The 23,522-nt window shown below is 39.8% G+C and overlaps 4 protein-coding genes across 5 annotated transcripts; 3 read left to right on the forward strand and 1 right to left on the reverse strand.

Moving 5' to 3' along the window:
- The first annotated feature begins 18 nt into the window (after nt 1–18).
- LOC131135497 (UDP-glucuronosyltransferase-like) lies at nt 19–9,713 on the forward strand. The gene is made up of 5 exons (XM_058081470.1): nt 19–1,435; nt 5,009–5,140; nt 7,355–7,442; nt 7,548–7,767; nt 9,040–9,713. Exons 1-5 carry the CDS (start codon nt 578–580, stop codon nt 9,320–9,322), a joined length of 1,581 nt encoding a protein of 526 aa, XP_057937453.1. The 5' UTR covers nt 19–577; the 3' UTR covers nt 9,323–9,713.
- A 36-nt stretch (nt 9,714–9,749) lies between these two features.
- On the forward strand, nt 9,750–11,416 carry LOC131135935 (cathepsin G-like). Its single transcript, XM_058082357.1, is given in 7 exon segments — nt 9,750–9,875; nt 10,034–10,103; nt 10,106–10,134; nt 10,239–10,345; nt 10,347–10,464; nt 10,466–10,480; nt 10,569–11,416. Coding segments are annotated over 7 exon segments (630 nt in total). The 3' UTR covers nt 10,734–11,416.
- On the reverse strand, nt 10,634–15,204 carry rabl3 (RAB, member of RAS oncogene family-like 3). The gene is made up of 8 exons (XM_058081473.1): nt 14,964–15,204; nt 14,583–14,674; nt 14,374–14,503; nt 14,183–14,297; nt 13,965–14,115; nt 13,600–13,671; nt 13,119–13,157; nt 10,634–11,410 (listed from the first exon to the last, which is right to left on the reverse strand). The coding sequence occupies exons 1-8, from the start codon at nt 15,007–15,009 to the stop codon at nt 11,354–11,356; spliced, it is 702 nt and encodes a 233-aa protein (XP_057937456.1). The 5' UTR covers nt 15,010–15,204; the 3' UTR covers nt 10,634–11,353.
- gtf2e1 (general transcription factor IIE, polypeptide 1, alpha) lies at nt 15,175–23,307 on the forward strand. Of its 2 annotated transcripts, none has more exons than XM_058081471.1 (6): nt 15,175–15,365; nt 16,113–16,408; nt 17,538–17,695; nt 19,144–19,339; nt 19,424–19,662; nt 22,267–23,307. In XM_058081471.1, the coding sequence occupies exons 2-6, from the start codon at nt 16,122–16,124 to the stop codon at nt 22,728–22,730; spliced, it is 1,344 nt and encodes a 447-aa protein (XP_057937454.1). In that variant the 5' UTR covers nt 15,175–15,365; nt 16,113–16,121; the 3' UTR covers nt 22,731–23,307. The 2 variants fall into 2 exon arrangements, with proteins under 2 accessions (XP_057937454.1, XP_057937455.1); XM_058081472.1 differs by lacking the exon at nt 15,175–15,365 and adding an exon at nt 15,477–15,608.
- Nucleotides 23,308–23,522: the final 215 nt, after the last annotated feature.

Genomic DNA, 23,522 nt, shown 5'->3' on the forward strand with positions numbered 1-23,522 from the left:
ACTTATTTTCTTCACTGTATATCACTATATTGACACTTACTATGGTACCCATTATGTCATTGTATGGTCATATCACCTTGTACTTCGGCATGTGACTAAAATTAAAATTAAAAAATATTTTTTTATTATATTAGGAAAGCAGGAAGTGAACAAATGTAACAGTTCCTGTTTGTAAAAGTACCAGATGGAGGGGTAGGATTTAATAAGCTTTGCTTCTTCCTACTCCTTTTGGACATGTGCAACTGTGAACTGATTATGGGATGCACTCAATTGTAATCTGATGCATGTTCAAATGAAATAAAACCATTACCATTACCATTTTTACTTAAATGATAACTAAATCACTAAAGATATCTAAAATTTAATTATCAGTAGAGTAGTTTTTATTCAACAAGAGAAAAGATGAGCATGTGTAAGTGGCGTGCTGCTGTAAGACCTTACCACCGCTCTCTTCCAGTGATTACATCACATGTCATTGACGCCTGATAAAACTCCCAGAGTAGGGAGGCACACACTCACTCACTCACACATGCACACACACACACGTAAAGACAGGACTTGACAGAAGTTGGAGGCAATGCGTTGCTGGGTGTGGTTTCCTGCTCTGGGGCTGCTGTCCTGGATGTGCTGCAGCCTGGAGCCCGTTGAAGGAGGGAAGGTGCTGGTTATTCCCGTAGACGGGAGTCACTGGCTGAGCATGAAGATTCTAGTGAAGGAGCTCACCCACAGAGGACACGACGTGGTGGTTGTGGTGCCTGAGAGCAGCCTGCTGATGAACGGCTCAGAGAGCTACAGGACCCAGCACTACAAAGTTCCCTACTCCAAAGCTGAACTGGACGACAAATACACCGAGCTGAAGGATAGCGCTTTCATCAAGCCGCCAGAATTCCCTAGTTTGTTTGGCAACCTTTTCCTTTTAGTCAACTTCACTGAGTTCCATGTGAAAGGCTGCAGAGCTCTGCTCAACAACCAGTCTCTGATGAGTCAGCTGAGGAAGGAAGGCTTCAATGTGGTCCTGACAGACCCTTTCCTCCCATGCGGCGCCGTCCTGGCTCATATCTTCAACATCCCAGTTGTTTATTTTATGAATTTACTCCCTTGTGACCTGGATGTGAAGGCAAACCAGTGTCCTGTCCCTCTGTCCTACGTTCCCAAAGCCTTCTCCAAGAACACAGATGTCATGACGTTCCTGCAGAGGGTGAAAAACAACATCATGGGAATGGTCGAGTACCTTGTATGTTGGGCTGCGTATGCACAATTTGATGTGCTGGTCAATGACTATGTGGAAAAAGATATGACCTACAAGGACCTTTTGAGCCACGCTGCTCTTTGGCTCCCCAAATACGACTTTGTGCTGGATTGGCCCAAACCTGTGATGCCCAACGTGGTTTTCATTGGAGGTATCAACTGCGCAAAAGCACGACCCCTGCCCGCAGTGAGTACACATCTAGATTGACTTAAAGCATATCGTGTAAACACTTCCTCTTTACAAATGAAAGCTTAGCCCCTCAAACCGTTGGTGATACCAAGTATCGCTGCAGCTGAAAACAGATAATAAGTAACACAAGTTTATTTATTTAGCAAGGTAATTGAAAATGTATTACAGCTACATAAAATTACTAAAAAGCAAATAAAATTATTTCATTCCAAATTCAGTAATGCCTCACCACTTTTTCAAATACATGTTCATAAATTAATCATGTTGTTTTGTGGTTGGTTAATGGACTATTATTAGGAAACATTTTTTCCATACTATTTGCCCAAAATTCAAATATAGTCATCTCTTGTTTAATTTAATTTAATTTGTTCCAGACATGACTGCAGTAAATAGATTTCCGCGTTATATGTGTTATGTTCAATGGTAATAAATGGAATATTGTACTTAGAGCAAAGAATACTTGTTTTTTAACATAATTTTATTAGGGCCCTCCAGACATGTAACAACAACCTCCCTGTCGTCATCTTTATACTCTATATTATTCATTATTCATTGTTTACACAACATTGCGTAACTCTTATGCTGCAGGGACTCATGAGCTAGCTCGCTAAACTTAAGAAGCCAAAAACTTGCCATTTCTCACGGAATGAGAGAATGTTTTTTCATGTCACACACGCCATGGCTGACTTCTTGCAGTGGGAAAGGGATAGTTCGGACTTTTTGACAGTTGTATAATATCCCCATCAGCAGTGTAGTACATCAATAGTGACTTACCCACACCCAACCTGGTCCAACGAGTCCAGTTGTGGTTGGATGTCCCTGACGAGGGACATCATTCCACTTAGTTGCTGGGTCATTTGAGGAAATACAATACAATATGCGTTCAAAAGAGTAATATACTAGAGTCACAAAAATGCAGCCTCAAAAATGAAATATTTTCAAAGTTAGAGCATAGAAAACCTGTTTTACAGCCTTCTAAATACATGGTTGGATGTCCTGACAAGGGACATCGTTCCACTTAGTTGCTGGGTCATTTGAGGAAATAGAATACAATATGCGTTCAAAAGAGTAATACATTAGCGTCATAAAAATGCATCCACTAAAAAAATTACCTTACAAAAATTGCGTTATATTTGTCTCCCGCCGTATCCCTACGCACTGTTGACTCTCCATTATTGACGACGCCAGCATCTTCTTACGCTGTGAGACACACATGTAAACAAGATGGCTGTGGTGCCGGAACAACAGGTTTTTATTGCAGATTTAAATGATCTCACAATAGTGAGACTCACGCCAAGCTAAAACTCAACTCTGAACCCCCGACATCAATTCTTGTCCAAAACAGAACACATTTACAACAAGTCACACAAGCACTGGTCTTATTTTCTCGTATGTCTGGCATAAAGTAATCCCTCATTTATCACAATTAATTGGGTTCACATCTGGCCGTGATAAGTGAATTTTCATGAAATCTGATTTTTTGAAATATTTTCAAAGTAAGAGCATAGAAAACCTGTTTTACAGCCTTCTAAATACAATTTTGAACATTATTAAAGCACTAAAGAAATGAAATAACACCCCTGTAATTACATTTACACTCATATTAGCCAATATGGTAGACATAATAACAGAAATAAGACATATTAGAAATAAATAAAACACAGAAATAGACACAAGATGCAAATTCTTATGGGCAGAACAGCCCATGAACAGTTCAAGACTTCCTAGTTTTCTTCTTCCATAGACTTATTTCCTAAAAGCTAACCGTAACTGAGCATGCAGAACATTCTGAACTGCAGCTCAGAACTACACAACAGTGTTCCCTTATTTATCACGGGCAATAGATTCCCAAATAGCCCGCAATAAGTGAATCGCAAAGTTGCCAAATATATATATTTTTTACAATTATGATGTATGTTTTAAGGCTGTAAAAGGCGTCTAGTGTCGACCACAGCATGATTAAACGCACCTCCCGTTTACGACACTCGATGGGCACCTGAATGCACCATGGCAGCCAAGCAGGTTTCAGAGTTTGTCGTAACATTTGATGTTCAACTAACAATGAGCGCTCATAAACGTGAGTAACCTGGTCATTTCTCATTCTTTTAATGCTAGACGCTGGTTGCACCGTCATATTGGAGTGTGTTGGGATTCAGCCGCCGAGCTGGTCGCTAACTTCTGAGCTAAGTTAGCCATTGCCGCTAATTCATGCTATTGCTAGCATGCTATTTCAGTTTGTTTAGTGTACTGATTATAGCTGAGATGTTATGTTGCTAACTGCTAGCTTTATAAGCATTGCAGTAGGGTAGATGAATATCATTAATTATTCCCAATAACATCTAGTTAAAGACAAATTGGCTATTTGAGAAGTGTGTATCGAACTGCTAGCCCTTCACATTCATCAGGACCCAAGAAGTAACTCGGTTCCAAATAGGTCGGTGACCCTGGTCGAAAACAGAAATACAAATAAAAACAGTAAGTGTATATTCATTTTGCTGCGTTTGATGATGCTGGGAAATCCCTTAAAATTCACTCAAAACATGTAAATTCATTTTAAATGGTGTGGTGTTTTTGAACGCAACTCCTCATTGCTCATAATTAAACAGTTCAAGTCAGATTCAAATAATTTGCTATTAAAGGAACCATCCAGCCATCCATCTTCTGTGCCGCATATCCTCACTATCATCACGGAGGTATGCTGGAGCCTATCCCAGCTGACTAAAGGAGAAAATTAAATAAAGCAGTGTTAGGTAAATATATTTCCAGACATGTGTGCCATCTCTTAAGTTAAATCATAAGTTAATTTGGTGCTGTTAATACATACGAATATATATAATCCTGCCATATAATTTATCTTTCTTTCAATAAAAATACAGTAAAAATGGGCATATTTCAAATAACGAGACATGGTGATTATTCATTCATTTTCTACCGCTTTTTCCTCACGAGGGTCGCGGGGGTGCTGGAGCCTATCCCAGCTGTCTTCGGGCGAGAGGCGGGGTACACCCTGGACTGGTCGCCAGCCAATCACAGGGCACATATAGACAAACAACCATTCACACTCACATTCATACCTATGGACAATTTGGAGTCGCCAATTAACCTAGCATGTTTTTGGAATGTGGGAGGAAACCGGAGTACCCGGAGAAAACCCACGCATGCACGGGGAGAACATGCAAACACAGAGATGGCCGAGGGTGGAATTGAACCCTGGTCTCCTAGCTGTGAGGTCTGCGCGCTAACCACTAGACCGCCGTGCCGCCCGACATGGTGATTAATCACGATTAATTAATTTGAAAGCCACGATTAATCTGATTACAAATTTGTATGAACTAATTAATAATAAATAAATTAATGAATTGATCAAGAGTTTAAAGGTGACTGTATGGGTGTTAATATTACATAATGTTATATAAAATATTGTTAACATTTTCAAATTGTATTTAGTAGGTTGTGAACAGGTTGTGAACATGTTCTAACTATGAACATTTTCCATTCATGAATAAGGAATCTTATTTTGGTGCTGCAAAGTGTGAATGTAAACTTATCCACAATGTTTGGTCCTTGCAGGATTTGGAGGCGTTTGTGGAAGGTTCAGGTGAGGATGGCTTTATCATCTTTACCTTGGGCTCCATGATGTCCACCATGCCAGAGGAGATAGCGAAACACTTTTTTGAAGCCTTTGCGAAGATTCCACAAAAGGTAAGAGGACCATTTACACAATACGTGGATTTACTCTGATCTACTTAACTTACAAACGTAACATACACTAGAGCAGGGGTCGGGAACCTTTTTGGCTAAGAGAGCCATGAAGGCCAGATATTTTAAAATGTGTATCTGTGAGAGCCATATACATTTTGAATGCAATAAAATGTGTGCATTTTTATGTAAGACCAACAGTTTTAGATATAATGGGCTCTAATTGTGTAGACCAGGCACATTACCCCACACCAATGGGGTGTGGCCAGCACACTTTTGTGAGCAGCGCAGTGTCTAATAATAAATCAAATACTTGTTGCCATTAATACAACTTCTGCTGCTGCATGGTTTTGCACCATACTCTGTACATGTATTTCATTCTTTTGGCCATCTTCGTCAGAAGGCTTGGTTCTGCAGCTTTAGCTATTTGACTAAAGGAGGAAAGTCTACATTTACATGTTGACATCTCAATGACCGAGGTAGACTACCGCATTACCCAGTAATAATCGAGTTTTGGTGTTTCAATTGGAAAATATCTTCAAGAAAGATGGATATGGTCGGCCGTATTGCAGTAGAAAGTAGATGGACGGATTAAAATGCATAAGAAAGTTGTTGATTTTGAATATTATTTTTAACAGTGATTTCTGTGATGGTTTACTTTAAAATGTTAGCAAACATGCATTTTTATTGTGGTAAGAAATGCTTGAGAGCCAGATACAGTCATCAAAAGAGCCCTACCTGGCTCCCGAGCCATAGGTCCCCTACCTCTGCACTAGAGGATGCCATGTACTGGTCTGTTATTTGACATTTTAACACTTCAGTAATCCCTCGTCGAGCATTAATTGGTTCTGTGATTCATGAAGTAGGATTCCTTATTTATAAATGGACTATTTTTCTAGGTGGAGCATAGAAAACTAGTTTACTGCCTTTTAAATATGCGTTTTAAGATTATTAGTGTCACGTTCGGGCATGGTCGTGGAGTGTAGCCACCCCAGTATGCTGAGAAGAGGACCCAATTGCAGGTAAAAATGCATTTATTGCAGATGCTAAGCAGCACCACCACTCACTAGCATGTCCAACATAAGAACGACATTGACCCAACAACTAAAGGAGCGTGCACCTGAACTAAATAGACATGACACATCATGAGAAACTGGTGCGGAGATAATGGAAAGCATCTGAAAACAGAACAGAGCAACACAGGAAGTTAATACAAAATAAGGGCATGAACCCGGAACTGAGGAAAAAAAAGGAAAACTAAGAGCGCTGTCACGAGAGGGTGAAGCCCAATCGTGACAATTAGACACTTTAGATATGAAATAACACCCCTATAGTTATCTTTACACTTATAGTAGACCAAATAAGAGAAAATAAGACACAAATAAGTCATATACACTACCGCTCAAAAGTTTGGAATCACTTGGAATTTTCTTGGGCAAGTCTGAGATATGGCTTTTTCTTGGCAATCCTGCCATGAAGTCTGAAGTCCTGAAGTGGTGCTTCACTGTTGATACTGACTCTGGTGTTTGACGGCTACTATTTAGTGCAGCTACCAGGTGACGACCTGTGAGGCATCTTTATCTTAAACTACACACTCTCAGATATTTGTCTTCTTGCACAGTTGTGCATCGTTTTTCTGTCCTTGTTAGACCCAGTTTGTGCTGCTCTCTGAAGGGAGTAGAGATTTTTTTAGATGGGTTTTCTAACAATCTATTAGCCTTATAAATTGATGAACTTGGATTAGCAGCCATACCAAGAGATTGATGCAGAGGACTGACAGTTGTTGATAGTAGGCCTCTATGCAAAAATGTAGATCCTTCTTTGAAAATCATCTGATTCATTTTAATTCTTTGTGAAATGGAAATGCATGAAAATGTTTTTCTTTGGAAAACAAAGAAATTTGCAAGTGATCCCAAACTTTGGAGCGGTAGTGTATATATAGACTCACACATGTTAGCATTGCAAGAGTTCCTCGTTTTTAGCTTCATTTTCTGTATAGTATTTACAGTGCTGGCTATTGTCTCGAAGTCAGCTAGTTAGCCCTTTTTATGTTTGACAATGTTTATTTTGGGCAAAAAAATACATGTACTAATAATAGCTGTGGTCGAGTGACATGGTAAAATTCAAAGCGCAAAGTGACGATTGATTCCTGTACACATAAAACCCAAATGAATCCATTGATCAAGCACTAAGTATGTGTCACACTGTGTGTTTCAGGTTTTGTGGCGATACACTGGAGTTCAACCTCAGAATGTGCCAAAGAATGTTAAACTTATGAAGTGGCTACCTCAGAATGACCTCTTGGGTATGCTGTTGTATGTCCAAACATGTGTGACATTTGACCAAGATACGCTATTATTTGGGTTGCAAATAACACCTCCACCTGACACTCATTTTTGGTACTCCTCAGCCCACCCAAAAGCCAAAGCTTTCCTCACCCACGGAGGATCCCATGGTGTCTATGAAGGGATCTGCAATGCTGTACCCATGCTGATGTTTCCACTGTTCGGGGACCAAGAAGACAATGTTCTCCGCTTGGTGGTACGCGGTGTTGCGGAGAGCCTGAGCATGTTTGATGTGACAACAGACAAACTCCTGGCTGCTCTGAATAATGTTATCAATGATGAAGGGTAAGACAACAGCAGAGCATTCGGTTTTACACGTCATCAAACAAGACATACATACATGATACAGCACGGGTGCCCAGACCTCTTCCACTGAGGGCCGCATATGAGGGCCACTTTGATCTTTTACATTTTGTAAAGCAACTCATATTTAAAGAAAATACAGCTTCCATACGATCCATACTAAGCATACGATTACCAAATTTTTCTCTTTACACTTTTTTCTGCTAAATAAAAATCTTTTTCCTCATAATATGATGACTTTATCCCCAAATATTTTGTTGATTTAATTTTAAGTAAATTTTTTTCCAGTCTATTTTTCTCATGTTATGACTTGATATCATAACCTCCCCACCCTTGTTCTGTAATATTTCAGCTGTATGCTTAAACATATATTTTTTTCCCTTGTAAAATTCAGACTTTTTTCTCTGAATATTATTATTATTATAATAAATATGAAGTGTTGACTTTTTTCTACCTTTTTTCCTGTTCAGTTTCAGTTATTATAAACACTCTTTTCTCTCTGCACTTAGTGCCATCTAACCACTTTCTATTTAAGTTTAATTAATTAATAATAACAATTAATATATAACAATTAGTATATTATAATATATTTATTAATTAATTACAATTAATGACAATAATTAACCAATTTACTCCTGTCATTAATATTCCTAACGAGTCATGTCAGGGGTGTCCAAAGTGCGGACCGTGGCACATTCTAAAAATACAAGAAAAAGTAATTTATCAGAATAACATAGTAATGTTATGTAGTATTATGTTCTCTCCCGGAGAGAGTACCGTGTATGCAATATTTATGTGTTCATTCCAACACAGGAGGTACTGTATGTCATGTTACACATATTGGTACCGGCTAATATCAGTATCGGAAATTGAGAGTTGAGAATATGAGAATATCGGTGTTTGGCCAAAAAAAAGCCAATATCGGACATCCCTAAATATTATGGGAATAAAGTCAAAATATTGTGTGAATAAAGTTGTAATATTAAAAAAACTAAATTTCATGAAAATTATTTAAGAAGAAAACTTCAAAAAATCAAAATTGGGTAAAAAAAAGCAAAAAAACAAAGTTGATAATGTCACTTTCACAAGATAATATACAATATATCCATTATACCCAAATGGCGCTTGCATCATTTCATTTTTCATGATGTGGCCCTCAGTAGAAAAAGTTTGGACACCCCTGGTCTATGCCATCGTTAATCATTTCACTGCCTTATTCGTCACCTTTGAACTGATGTTATTGTCTCTGTGCAGTTATAAAGAGAGGATGGTGAAGTTGTCTACCTTACACCTGGACCGCCCGGTCCATCCTGTGGACCTGGCTGCTTTCTGGACGGAGTTCGTCATGAGACACAATGGAGCCGCACATCTACGGGTAGCTGCTCATGACCTGAACTGGTTCCAGTACCATAGCCTGGACGTCATTGGCTTCCTGCTGACTGTGGTTGTGCTTGCACTGTGGTTGGCTCTCAAATGCTGCTTGTTCTGCACTCGCAAGTGTTGTGGGAAAAAAACAGCAAAAAGTAAATCGGAGTAATGGTAGGAAATGTTCTATATAACGTTGGAATACTGAGTGAACACATGTGTGATCTGTGAAAAGCTGAATAGTTGAACTAAGTCATTTTCTGTCTTGGGTGCTGTTGTGCAGAATCATGCTGCAGTTCAGGGGTGTACAGAAAAATGTAAAGAAGCGGGGGCCCGCTTTAATACATTTTGTGCATTTAAGACGCTGTTGGAAATGAAATTCTCAGCAACCTAATTAAGGCCTCGAGGACCACTTGTTTAAGTAAATTTCATCTCCCTGAACGTATTTGTTAATCTCCACTTATGAGAAGGAATAAAACTCACACACTAGTAAAACTTGACATCACGTATTGTAAAATTGGTCAGACAGAATAAAATCACAAAAAAAAAACATGCCACTTCCACTTCCTGTCGAGTGTGTTTTTAAATGCAAAAGATCCATGCTGGGCTCTTTTCAGATGCACTTCTGCTACCTTGTGGCCGTTTTTAAAATACGGGAACACATTTACAGCTACACATACAAGCATGCTATTGTTGTTATTATATTTGCTGATACACATGTAAAGGTGACTATAGGGGTGTTATTTAATGTCTAGAGGGCTCTAATAATGTTAGAAAACGGATTTAGAAGGTTGTAAACATGTTTCCTTTGCTCTAACTATGTAAGTATTCCTTCCACTGTTTATTTTTTCCTAGTGTTTTTCCATGTTTTGGTTTTCACCAGCCAGTGACAGTCGTACTAGAAGCACATGACATCACCATGAAGGAGAAAAGTCAGCAACATATCCAAGTGGCGAGTACAATTACGACATTATGCTACTGAAGGTAAACAAAAAATATTATGAATAAACTGTTCAGCGTACGTATTTATCCAACTTTCATAGCAAAACTCCCATGACTAGTTTAAGGTCCGCTCTGCTTCCTTTCAGTTGAAACACAAGGCCAAACTGAACAGGTATGTGAAAGTGATCGGTCTCCACAAGAAGAGTGGGAAGATCCCTGCCAACACGGGATGCATTGTTGCTGGATGGGTCAGGCATTTCACCTGTATTAAAGGAGACCACTGAGAAGATACAGTTTAACTTTGAGTGCAAATCTATCTGGCAACAGTACTTTCAGTCTGACCACATGACATGCACCAAGCCCCGACAAGCAGGGAGGGGTGTGTCAGGTAAACACAAACACACATGCACTATAAAACATTTATTTATTAGTATAAATCAAAACCCAGCGACAAATCTTTATATTCCATTTCCAAGGGGGATTCCGGGGGTTCATTAATCTGCAACACCAAGCCTGAAGAAATAACATCTTTCACCGAAAAAGACAACTGCAGTAATCCCAAGAGTTCTCACGTCTTTATTAAAATCCACCCCTTCTTCAACTGGATTAAGGAAGTTACGGAGGGGAATGATGTGGTTTGAGGCCAGTACACCTTTCTTTTACTTTGCTTGCAAGAAGCAGGCATAGTCAGTCAGGACGTTTTCAGACCCTGACTGCCCAAAAAGGTCTAAATCCGTGACGAGAGGTCAGTGGAGGCAAAAACAGATAACACAAAACAAAAATAGGTTTGTCCATTGAACTGTTGGAAATGTATTTTCTGTATGATAATTCGAATAATAAACACAAGGAGCTTAGCGCGCCAGTTTGTGACTTTCTACAGCCCATGTAATTTTTTTTATTTAGGTATGAATGCTGAAAAAAACAATGGAGGATTATACATCCAAGCTCAGCAGACAGTGATCAGACTTTTACAACAAAGTATCACAGCTTTAGATTGCATTAGACTGTTGACAAAATGACAAAAAACAACACTGGTCTGAAGACTTTCTGACTGTAGTATTGTGTACGGTGTTTGTGTTGCATTCATGTTTGATTTTTTTTTTTTAGCATATTGCTTATGCTGCTATTGATTTATTTTGTTAAAACATTACCTGTATCTCAAACTTCATTGACAACATAAAGATGTTTCCTAGTCATGCAAAGAACGGAAAGAAAACTGCGGTGTCGGGAAGCCAAAACCACAGAGCGTATGTTCAGCGTATCAGTCGTAGTGCAAACTCTTGAAGTTGAAGCGCTTTCGGTCCGTGAAGCCTGTCATCTGCAGAGATACATTTTTTACGATTTTAAATTTTTATGTACAGTGAAGAAAATAAGTATTTGAACACCCTGCTATTTTGCTATTTCTCCCACTTAGAAATCATGGAGGGGTCTGAAATTTTCATCGTAGGTGCATGTCCACTGTGAGAGAGATAAACTAAAAAGAAAAATCCAGAAATCACAATGCATGATTTTTTAACAATTTATTTGTGTGATACAGCTGCAAATAAGTATTTGAACACCTGAGAAAATGAATGTTAATATTTGGTACAGTAGCCTTTGTTTGCTATTACAGAGGTCAAACGTTTCCTGTAGTTTTTCACCAGGTTTGCACACACTGCAGGAGGGATCTTGGCCCACTCCTCCACACAGATCTTCTCTAGATCAGTCAGGTTTCTGGGCTGTCGCTGAGAAACACGGAGTTTGAGCTCCCTCCAAAGATTTTCGATTGGGTTCAGGTCTGGAGACTGGCTGGGCCATGCTAGAACCTTGATATGCTTCTTACGGAGCCACTCCTTGGTTTTCCTGGCTGTGTGCTTCGGGTCGTTGTCGTGTTGGAAGACCCAGCCACGACCCATCTTCAATGCTCTGACAGAGGGAAGGAGGTTGTTCCCCAAAATCTCACAATACACGGCCCCAGTCATCCTCTCTTTAATGCAGTGCACTCGTCCTGTCCCATGTGCAGAAAAACACCCCCAAAGCATGATGCTACCACCCCCATGCTTCACAGTAGGGATGGTGTTCTTCGGATTGTACTCTTCATTCTTCTTCCTCCAAACACGCTTATTGGAATTATGACCAAAAAGTTTTATTTTGGTCTCATCTGACCATAAAACTTTCTCCCATGACTCCTCTGTATCATCCAAATGGTCATATGCAAACTTAAGACGGGCCTTGACAACCTTTCGTGCCATGCATGATTTCACATCATGACGTCTTAGTGTATTACCTACAGTAACCTTGGAAACGGTGGTCCCAGCTCTTTTCAGGTCATTGACCAAGTCCTGTCGTGTAGTTCTGGGCTGATTCCTCACCTTTCTTAGAATCATTGAGACCCCACGAGGTGATATCTTGCATGGGGCTCCACTCCGATTGAGATTGACCGTCATGTTTAGCTTCTTCCATTTTCTAATGATAGCTCCAACAGTGGACCTTTTTTCACCAAGCTGCTTGGTAATTGCTCCGTAGCCCTTTCCAGCCTTGTGGAGGTGTACAATTTTGTCTCTGGTGTCTTTGGACAGCTCTTTGGTCTTCGCCATGTTACAAGTTAAAGTCTTACTGATTGTATGGGGTGGACAGGTGTCTTTATGCAGCTAACGACCTCAAACAGGTGCATCTGATTCAGGATGATACATGGAGTGCAGGTGGACTTCTAATGGGCAGACTAACAGGTCTTTCAGGGTCAGAATTCTAGATGATACACAGGTGTTCAAATACTTATTTGCAGCTGTATCACACAAATAAATTGTTAAAAAATCATGCATTGTGATTTCTGGATTTTTCTTTTTAGTTTATCTCTCTCACAGTGGACATGCACCTACGATGAAAATTTCAGACCCCTCCATGATTTCTAAGTGGGAGAAATAGCAAAATAGCAGGGTGTTCAAATACTTATTTTCTTCACTGTATTCTTTACATATTCATGTTGAAAAAGTTGAAAAAAATATTCAGAGATTATTTGACTGAAATACTTGAGGTGCCAAACTCACCTGACTTGGGTCTCTTGTGAAATATCTTTTCTCTATCACCTGTTTGGAGACGACAACATATGTACATTTCTACATGACATTTTGCCTGATACAGTCTATATGAGTATGAAAATAAACACTTACACACTAACATATATGGAAACAATACTATTTTATACTTATTTCATAACCCACAAGGCATGCTGGGTAACTTCCTGTTAGGGAGATGTGCACATGGGCCTTCCATCATGCATTGTGGCTTATTAAATAAGTATAAAATAGTATTGTTTTGCATCTACTAGTGTGTGAGGACTGCGCTTACATTGTATGTGTACATGTGTTACTTATGGTGGTATTTTGGTTGCACTGTGAGTGAATTGGCATGTGGGTTGATAAGCTCCTGTTGAGTTACCCTTGTAAATTATGATTATGGTTGAAAAATAGAAACAAAATGTACTCTATCAAAATCAGACTGATGAATTTGTGTGCACATTTTTCTCACTTTGTCAAAGAATCTGCTCAACTTCACTGCATTGGATGTTCCTGCAGCCAAGTATCTCAGATTGGTGCAGTCCTGGAGAAGCAAAGCACACACAAATAATAAAAATGACACCTCTCTTCAATGATTTGCCACCACATGGCCAAAAAACTTAAAAACTACAAGTACTTGCATGTTACAATTCAACTTAATCAGGCTATCAGATGATCAACAGTATAAGATCACAGTCTTTAAAAAGTCAAAATATGGAACACAATCTGTCTTTTATATTATTATCTGCAACACTAATCATGATGGCAAATGCCTGACTCAAATGTTGTGTGTAGCATTATGCTGTGGTTTCTTTAGGAATGATACTGTTGACCTACAAGATTGATCTCCTCCGCGTTGAAGTCTTCAGATAAAAAGGCCGTCCGGGTGAGTACTTCACTTCGTTTGTTCTCAGGAATCTGGTCAAACTTGGTGCCGATCAGCAGCAGAGGCACCGGGTTCTCAGCAAACTGTTCACGGTCATAGTCACTGCGGGATAGACCAATATTTGTCTCCAGTAGCTACAAAAAAAAAAAAAGAATTGAAAAAGACTCACCCATTAGAAACAATGACTCCCGTTGGAGAAGAATCTTTGTTTAAAGCTTCAAGTGACCAGCGATAGAGGTTCTGAGAGGACTTCTTATTTGTCAGATCGTGCACCAAAATAATTCCTGAAATACCATGTCAATGGGTTAAAATAATAATAATAATAATAATGATAATAATAATGCCTGAAAGTTACTCTACCATTGACTGAATTGTAAAAGACAGCTCTGGTGCTTTTGATGCTGCTGGCGCTGCCAACAGAGCCCCCGACATCCCATAATTCAATGTAGAAGGTCTTTTCATCTGGGGTTCCTTCTTTGTAGTCTTGGACCTGTTATGATAAACAATGTATCTCATTTTATGAGAGGACCACATACATGAACACCAAGAAAACTTAAAGGTAAGCTTACCCGTACATCTACAGAGCAGCCAACAGTCCATGATGGATTTCCTAAAACCTGGTTCTGGCACAAAAGATGCACTAAGGAAGACTTTCCTACACCTATAATAAGAATGCATAGTGACTGGAGTACAGAATGCAATCATACAAGTAAGGAGAAAAAGCAAATGCAACAACTGCTAACATGTCACTATGTCATGTTCGGATGTATATCATATTTAGCAGGCAATTTCGTAAAGCAAAAGGTAGGAGTCGCCTTGAGTGAGCTTTGAACATGTAACATGTAGCATGTTATTGATGTATAAATGATAACGCGACATACTGTACTTCGGAGTAAAGTTATAAAACAATAATATACAGACATAGAGTTGCTCAAGGAGAACAAACTTACCGGAATCTCCTAAAACTAACACCTTCACTCTATCAAGAGAAGCCATGATCTGACAGCAGACACCCGGAAAAAAACATATAAAGCCCCGCCCATATTCAATATAAGCCACTGCAACTGGTGTTTACGAAATAGAGTCTCAACAAGCATCCTTCTTATTGGTTAAGTATGTTCGCCTCAGCCAATTGGAATTTGATAAAAGCTCATGTTTCCGGTTTTTGAGTTTTTGTTTCCGGAGCAGCTCCGCGAACTAAACCAAGCCGCATGCTAGTAAACCTTAGTCGGTGACAAACTTTATCCGACATAATGTTTCACTACTTTAATTTGTTAGACATTGTATTTCGTTTGAGATGAGAGAGATGAAAGGATCCGTTTAGTGTTTTTTCTGTTTTAATATCAAAGCAGGTAAGGTAAACCGTTCTTTTGTAGCTATTTCACTTGGGCTATAGATTGTTTCAGTTAAATTAGCAGCCTAATGTACGACTAGTATGTTCAGAGCTAACAGTAGCAGTAGTTTGAAGTGGCTCAGTTTAAGTAACTGAATCAGCAGTATTAATAACGTATCTGTTAACAGGCTTCAATGCACTTTAATTACCTATCTGGAATTGTTTCGACATCCTTTACATTCAACCAGCGTTGCTTTGTTTGGTAAGATAAACAAAAAATACGGTAATGGTTTAGTTGACTTCGAATATGCTTACTGACGTTGCATTAAATAACATATAAACACACTTTTCTTACACTTCCACCATTCAACACGTCCGAAAAGCAGTAGGAAGAAGTAGATCTTACCGTCACTGCAATTACTGTTATGTCACTTCCTGATATCATTTTCAAATGTAACATTTGTTAAACTGTGCAATTGTTAAGTTTGATACGGTTTTAGTAGATGTCTTCATTTGGTAACAAAAATATTTAATAACTGGTGATACAGTGAATGCTATATAAACAACAACAAAACTATATTTTTTGTGTAAACGAAAAAAAAAAACAACACAACTGGAAATGCATTTTATCACATCAGTTCTTACATGGACACAAGTTGTGGTGTAATGTTTCAACAAGGGTCGATTCTGCTTTGACATAATTAGACCTTACAAAGAAAAAACACTTTGGTACCTAACCAGTCGGACCACCTCCCCCTCTCCGTAGCACAAAGGGATGGAACCAGAACTGTTAACCGAGGTACCTGCTGCGCTGAAGCGGCTGGCCAAGATGGTGGTGCGGGGTTTCTACGGGGTGGAGCATGCCTTGGCCTTGGATGTGCTTATTCGCAATCCCTGTGTACGTGAGGAGGACATGCAGGAGCTGCTCAAATTTGACCGCAAACAGCTGCGCTCGGTACTCAACACTCTGAAAGCTGACAAGTTTGTCAAGTGTCGTATGAGAGTGGAGACGGCCCCCGATGGCAAGACGACGCGGCACAACTACTATTTCATCAATTACAGGTGAGTCACAGCCATATATGGCACGATGAAATTGGACTAACAACATTATTAAACCTCACCTCTATGCAATTGATAATTAACATTTGTTAAACATTTACCAACAAGGTTTAGGTCAAAGCAAGACTAGAAAGTAGGGTTGTCAAAGGATACTCAGTTCATGAGACAAGACGATACATGAGATGGGTCTACCAGAAGATGATATTTTAGCATTACTTTTAGGAAAAATATAAGGGAAAAAATAAGAAAAATCTTGTGCATGTAAATTAAACGAGTAGATTGCAATCTACTCGTTTAATTTCTATGACATTACCTTGCATTGCTCTTATGAGGCTACACTCTTCTCCACTCTGTGTTTATGCTACCGACCCCCCTGAGAAAAGAGCCTGTATGACTATCAAAAGGGCTCACTCAGTTAATGCTATTGTTCTATGGCACAAACACGCCAAGGTGCTGCAACCAATGTGTAGATTGAACCCTCATCCCGCCCGTTTGGCTGCAGGAGACGAGGCAAAACACATGCACATGACAATATTTTCATGCTGGTAAAATTTAGTTCCGCTGGGATAGGCTCCAGCATACCTTGTGTGCTGGAACACACAGCCATCCCAAGGAGAGTGGACAGTTGTTGACAGAAGTAGCGTAAGCTAAATGCTCGATGTGAAATCAATGTGCAGAGGAAAAACATTTTGGTAATGTTTTAAATCATCAAAATACGGCAAGATATTGTAAGTATTACACATTATGTTATGATCACAGCATGGATATCAAACGATAAAATGCTGTTGGAGGGTTTTTTTGCTGTTGGAGAGCTTCATAGACAAAATAGGTGTCCCCCAATGATTTGCATTGTTAGCTGGCTCATATTAACTCATTTTGAGGCGTCATAATGCACAGAATAGGGAAAGAAATATGTGTTCGTGTTTCACACAAGGAATGTGAATGATGGGCAAAATAAAAAAAAATAGGGGTATTTCCCCTTCAATAAAGTTGTATATGTATTTTGCTTCTTGTGCATAAAACAGTAAGTATTCTTTGTAAAATATGTTTTGCATTATTTTTTTAGTGTCTACAACAAAAGAAAAGAGGTAGAAAATGAATGAATGAATGAATTTCCAATCCGACATGATAGGGTCCTGGTGAACGTGGTCAAGTACAAACTGGATCACATGCGACGGCGTATCGAAACGGATGAGCGCGACTCGACCAACCGTGCCTCATTCCGATGCCCTTGCTGCTTCTCCACTTTCACAGATTTGGAAGCCAACCAGCTGTTTGATCCCATGTCAGGTAAAAAAAACCAAAACACAATTACAACCTCTTTTCAAGTAGATTATTCAGGGTTTTTTTTGTAATTTTTTTCTCCATAATGTATGCACAAACTAATCATTAAATCCATATTTAGTTTTCCACTGACTGCTCTTTTAGCCCATTTCCTTATCAATATTATGCTATGATATGGATGTATAATAGTTCCAGTGCTACAGACCACGTCAGTGTCATCACAGTGATGCCCACTTCATATTGGGATTTCATTCTGAAGGTGCATTTTTAATATCTTGGTTTTGTTGTGTTTACAACAGCTGTAATTCTTTGTTTGTGGCTAATCTCATCAATTCAAATGACAATCACCAACGCCCACATATTTTCACTCAGTCAGTTATATTTTTCCTAATTTACTTTTGTGCCAGAGAAAAGTACTTTTGTGTTTACTGCCAACTCAGGCTGTAACAGTTACTTGATTCATTCGAATACATCGATTACCAAAAATAGTCTGATTTATTTCTGCTTCGAAGAATGGAGCAATATTGGAAGCCCCATATAGCGAGGGACAACTGTGCACAATGTGCTGAAATGGAAGCTGATTGTAAAGGTGCATTCTACTGTTTGACCAGCAGAGGATGACTCTTCATCTAAATTGCTGTAGTAGTTTCAGCCTGACGCTTTGTGAACTCATTATTTTTAAACAATATGCACGATAAAGCAGGGTGGGTTTTAGTTTATAGGATATGAAGAAGTTAACGTGTTAATATTACTCTTGCTTTGTAGTCCAGAAATTATTTTTATTTGCTGAATTTTGCCAATGGCCAGACGGCTTTATATACAAGCGTTATCTGCCTCTAGCTGCTGGGGTTTGCTGAACTGTGACAGTAATGGGTCAAGTTTTATGCTTGCAACGACTGATCTGATTGTTGGTTACAATTACAGCAAAAAAAATTTTTGGATGATCTCATAATTGTCATCTGGGAAGATCTGTTTTGTATGTTTTTATGCAGACTCAATCAATAAGAGATTATAGTTAATAGTTGCAATGTTTTTTCCGGGTTTTGTGAATGTGTTGACACATAGAGTATGTCATAGAGTATGGCATAGAGTAGGTGTGGGTTTGTGCTAATGCTGGAACAGTTCCCATTATTGATGGTGAAATCAGCACGGGAAGCAGATGGCCTATGACAGGAAGCTAAGTGTGTGCGTACACAAGGTACTAAGGTCCTAGAAACGTGTTCATACCATTCCCTCATGAGGGAAAGCGACTCACAGGAAGAAACTCGTTACCTTTGGGAGGAGATGGCCTGCAATGTCATTAAAGCTAAGACACTGAGCTTGTCTTTTTAATTGTATAAATATTGTACATTTGACTAACTGTAAAGTTTTTTAATATTTGTAGAGATTTTGGTAAAGGGTAAATGCCTTGCAATGGACAGTCGCTGTTTATTCAGATCACTCTTGTGTCTCAGGTACATTCCGTTGCACATTCTGTCAAACGGGGGTGGAAGAGGATGAGTCGGTGTGTCCCGATGCCAGGACACTTGTGGCTCGATTCAATGAGCAGATCGAGCCTATCTTCGGGCTGCTACGTGAGACCGAAGACGTGAACTTGTCTCATGACCTGTTGGAGCCCGAGCCGACAGAGATCCCTGCCCTCAAGCAGAGGTCAGTGTCTGCCCACACGGTCATGACACGAACGATCTCAAGTCTGAAGCGTAGAAAACCCGATAACGTGGATTTCTCTTCTAGCCGTGAACGTGCTGCAGCGGCTGGGGCCAACGCTGCAAGTGGCCCACACCGGGAGGCCTGGTCCAACAAAGGCTCTGCATACGCCGACCTTTACACCCAAAATGTTGTTATCAATATGGATGAGCAGGATGACCAGCAGAAGCATGCTGGTGAGGGCAAAGCACCCAAAGAGAGGCCCATCTGGTTGACCCAGAGTACAGTGCAGGGTGCTTACAGCGAAGCGGATATGCTCAAGAACCGTAAGTGTTTTTGTTTTTTATTTTCCCCTGCTTGTTGGCCAGCCTTGGATAAATGCATATTTTATTATCACAATGAGCGACAACAAGGAAGTGGTGTTTTGTCCTTCTATTACATTTGATGGACAAGCCCAACACTGGCCTTTTAAAATTGGCACCATCTGTTCGCCCTCGCTCATAAACACACTATGATGCAACTGGTTTGCCAGATTTTAAAGAGTCCGAATATGAGGGATCGCTATTGCCAGCTCGGCGACTATGTGGTATTGATATATTGATACGCCATGAGTATCGATTACTGTCATTATGTGTCGATACTAATTAATAAATGCAACATGTGTATTACAGGCCTTTGTGCTGCAACACCCCTGTGTTATCTTAAAATTGAACTGATCCATTCAAGTCGCTGATCAGAGCGATATGATTTTTGACATCTTTAAATTATAGTTTTACCTAGGTGTATATAGCAATAAAACTATTTAGATTACACCTGACCGTGGTAAGTAAATTTCCATGAAGTAGGATTTGTTATTTAGAAGCGTAATGTTTTTGTCGTTATGGCATAGAAACCTTTAAACGTTTATGATCTACTAAATAAGTTTTTAACGTTAGTAGAGCCCTCTAGACATGAGATAATTATAGGTTATCACATGGTTTGTCTGGTATCAGGCCAGTTATCATGATACTGGGCTTGATACCAGACAAACCATGTGATGATGTTATTATCACATACTATTTAATCATGAGCTTATTATCACGTACTATTTAATCAAAAGACCCTTTTGTTTCCAGAAAATGTTCAGTTTATTACATGTATTATATCTAAACAGTGTAAACACAATAATTGCAAAAATATTTCAACAATAATATTTTATCAACAGTCTTATCTTATCAATGTCTGACAATTAAAGTTCCATTAATCAAGTTTGGGTTTTTTGGTGACTGGAGAAGCACTAGGCACTAAGCACTCGTGTGCTGTTCTCTGATTGGTTGTTTCACTGGCACGATACCAGAGCAGCACGCTCTGAGTGGACAGCTACGGGGGCTGATACTGGACATGGTTAAACTCTATATTTTATCAGTATCACTGCCCTGGGCTTTGACACAGTATCATTTTGGCCTTTTCCCGTATCATTCATGGGCGGTTTCTAGGGTACAGGGCCAATTAATACTGTAGTATGTGATAAAACTCCTATAGTCACCTTTATACTTGCGTTACCCAGTGTAGTAGTTGGAATCAGAGAAAATAAGCCATTTAAGACATAAAGACTCTTGCTTGTGTGCGTTGCAATACATGTCCTCTGGATGTGCGGGCAGGAAATGGCGAGTTGAGTTTTAGTTGGATTAAAGCGACAACAGTAGCCCGTGTTTTTTTTTTTGTAGTATTATTGTTATAAATATTCTGATTCATGTTATCATTATCGTGCTTGTTGTGAAATAATTTAAACCAGCAATAGCCTGTTCTTCTGGCAATTAAGTCTGGTGCTCGTCTCACCCAACAATTACTGACACCTAGTGACCAATGTAGAAAAATACATTCACAATTTTAATTAGGCTTCTTGATTCTTTGTATTTCTTTCAGTTCAGCACTTAATTTAGGCAAGAAAAAAAATCCCAACAGTTTGTCCTAATAAGCATATTTTTTGACTAATGATAGGCGAGACAATTTATGAATTAGTGGGTTTGAAAAAAGAAGTTGTGAAATTCGAATAGCAATGTGGCGCGGGAAAAACTATTATAATTAGTTGTGGCTAATATGTTATGAAAAATGCATTTTTAAAATGTCAGAGAAATAATTGGTATCAGACTCTGGCACAAAGGCACATACAGTATCACTCTTCTCAGCGAGCAGCGTCGCTGGGGGTCCCCTCTATGATGTCAGTACATTCCCAATATTCGCCACCATGATGCCCTACTCTGCCTCGCATTGGCTCTGACCTCGAGACGGTAGACATCTAAAGTGACCAATCGGAAAGGTTGTTGGGCCGTCTATAGTCAACGCCTTCCCCCAGAGTACCAAAAATCTGCAATGGCGAGCATATAAGACACATGGAGTGACCCCAAGCACACAACAAGCTTCATGGTTTTTATGCATGCTGATTGTGGTTTTATGCATGCAAATACACCATGCCGATTCCCTCATCCAAAAGCACTCCCTGTGACATTGAAGAAAAGGACAAGAAGATGAGGTAGAAAAACGTTAATTTGTAATTATAAACTGATTTATAAATTATAAATCATGTTTTTTTTTTTAAACTCACTTTTTGGAAAAGCGTCATGGCCAATGATGTACATTACATTACACACAACCATTACGTCATCCTACTGTTGCCACAAATAGATCGCAGTCCTGTGGGAATCATCGAGTCTTTGTTGTTCTGTCTGTGTTGTCATGACAACCAGTCTCCAATCGACACTGGTTATCTCCAGTTGATGCCCTTCATTGAGCCCCCGTATGCTGATATTGTGCAACAGCCAAGGGCACACAGCAATCATGAAATAATCAAAGGTTTGATTGGTGTCTGACTGAGCTCGCATCGCTCGTGTTTTTAGTTGCACGGCACCTGGAGAAATTCCTGCACATGACAATTAGTTTGTGTTCCACAGAGGGAGACATGCCAACTGGCATCCAGGATGGAGGAAATCATCCTGGAGTTGGGCAGGGTGATGAAAATGAAGAGGTGATGCGGGCTCTGCTCATCCACGAAAAGCGAGCTGTGGCCGGGACAGGCGGAGGCGGAGCAAATGCCGCCGCCAGGGGGCTCGCGTCCGCCTCGGGCAACGCCAGCGACTCTGAGAGCGACACCAGCGAATCGGACGAAGAGATGCCCTCGGCTCCTGCCGCCCCCCACGTTGCCGCCGCTGCTCCTCACCGGGTGGCAGAGGAAGAAGAGGAGGATGATGACGAATTTGAGGAGGTGGGTGACGAGCCCATGGTGACGGTGGGAGGCCGGCCGTTTTCTTATCGGGAAGTGAGCCAGAGGCCAGAGCTGGTGGAGCAAATGTCTGCACAGGAGAAAGACGCCTACATTGAGATGGGACAAAACCTCTTTCAGGACATGTACTTCTGAATACATACTTTTTTTTTACATTTCATACATACCTCCCCCTTGCTGACCCTTTTTAGACAGCCCTATTTTTCATGAAGTATTTCCTTTCAGCAACACGGTCATTGCATGCGCAAAAGAGTGTTGTCTCGGAGATCTTTCTCCGTATATAGTATTCTTTCCCAAGTATTTCCCACATCTTGGAAGCTAGCTACTTGCGTTTTGTGCCAATGTGTTCTTCGTTTATTTTATTTTCACTGCAGCTGTTTAACAGATGCTCGCAGCCAGCTGGCTTGTTTCACAAAACATTTTACTGGGATGATTACCGCTGTTTACCTACAGACAAAAATCTGTTCAACTTGGTTATGAACACGACAGTAACATGGTGGGGCTGTGTGCAATGCTTCACCTCCATATATTGTGTACTCATAAGATAAAGACCTGTTGAGAAATTGCAAGAATTTACATTTTACAATGTTGGATCTTAAGTAGAGCTTGAAAAGAAGAAATAGGAGTCAGACCAAAAAAAAATTAGTCAACAATTTTTGCCAACAAGTGAAAATAGGCTGTTCATCAGCGGATTAAAAGCCAAAAATGTGGATTCAGTGTCATTTCCTGTCGGGTATTTACACTGACATGATCTCTTGATGGCAAAAGGGGTCGGATGGCTGAGCTGCATAAGCAAGGCCGCGCACAGCGCCCCATTGCTGCTAAGGTTGGACACGGAAAGATTTGAAACCTTCTAAAATATTCAAAATGTTATGGAACAAAAATATGAGGTTCCATCAAGGTTGTTACTGGTGATGAGTACAGTCC

Source organism: Doryrhamphus excisus, chromosome 9 (genome assembly GCF_030265055.1).
Source record: "Doryrhamphus excisus isolate RoL2022-K1 chromosome 9, RoL_Dexc_1.0, whole genome shotgun sequence".
In the NCBI taxonomy this organism is placed as follows: Eukaryota; Metazoa; Chordata; class Actinopteri; order Syngnathiformes; family Syngnathidae; genus Doryrhamphus; species Doryrhamphus excisus.

What these genes read in the sequence shown, in the direction of transcription:
- rabl3 (XM_058081473.1), bottom strand. Translation starts at nt 15,009, where the DNA reads ATGGCTTCTCTTGATAGAGTGAAGGTGTTAGTTTTAGGAGATTCCG. An exon ending in TGAGCAGATTCTTTGACAAA is followed by an intron (nt 13,158 to 13,599) that starts GTGAGAAAAATG and finishes GTCTCCAAACAG; the next exon opens with GTGATAGAGAAAAGATATTT. An exon ending in TCACAAGAGACCCAAGTCAG is followed by an intron (nt 11,411 to 13,118) that starts GTGAGTTTGGCA and finishes GTATCTCTGCAG; the next exon opens with ATGACAGGCTTCACGGACCG.
- LOC131135497 (XM_058081470.1), top strand. Translation starts at nt 578, where the DNA reads ATGCGTTGCTGGGTGTGGTTTCCTGCTCTGGGGCTGCTGTCCTGGATG. An exon ending in AAGCACGACCCCTGCCCGCA is followed by an intron (nt 1,436 to 5,008) that starts GTGAGTACACAT and finishes TGGTCCTTGCAG; the next exon opens with GATTTGGAGGCGTTTGTGGA. An exon ending in AATGTTATCAATGATGAAGG is followed by an intron (nt 7,768 to 9,039) that starts GTAAGACAACAG and finishes GTCTCTGTGCAG; the next exon opens with TTATAAAGAGAGGATGGTGA.
- gtf2e1 (XM_058081471.1), top strand. Translation starts at nt 16,122, where the DNA reads ATGGAACCAGAACTGTTAACCGAGGTACCTGCTGCGCTGAAGCGGCTG. An exon ending in GCTGTTTGATCCCATGTCAG is followed by an intron (nt 17,696 to 19,143) that starts GTAAAAAAAACC and finishes CTTGTGTCTCAG; the next exon opens with GTACATTCCGTTGCACATTC. An exon ending in AGCGGATATGCTCAAGAACC is followed by an intron (nt 19,663 to 22,266) that starts GTAAGTGTTTTT and finishes TGTGTTCCACAG; the next exon opens with AGGGAGACATGCCAACTGGC.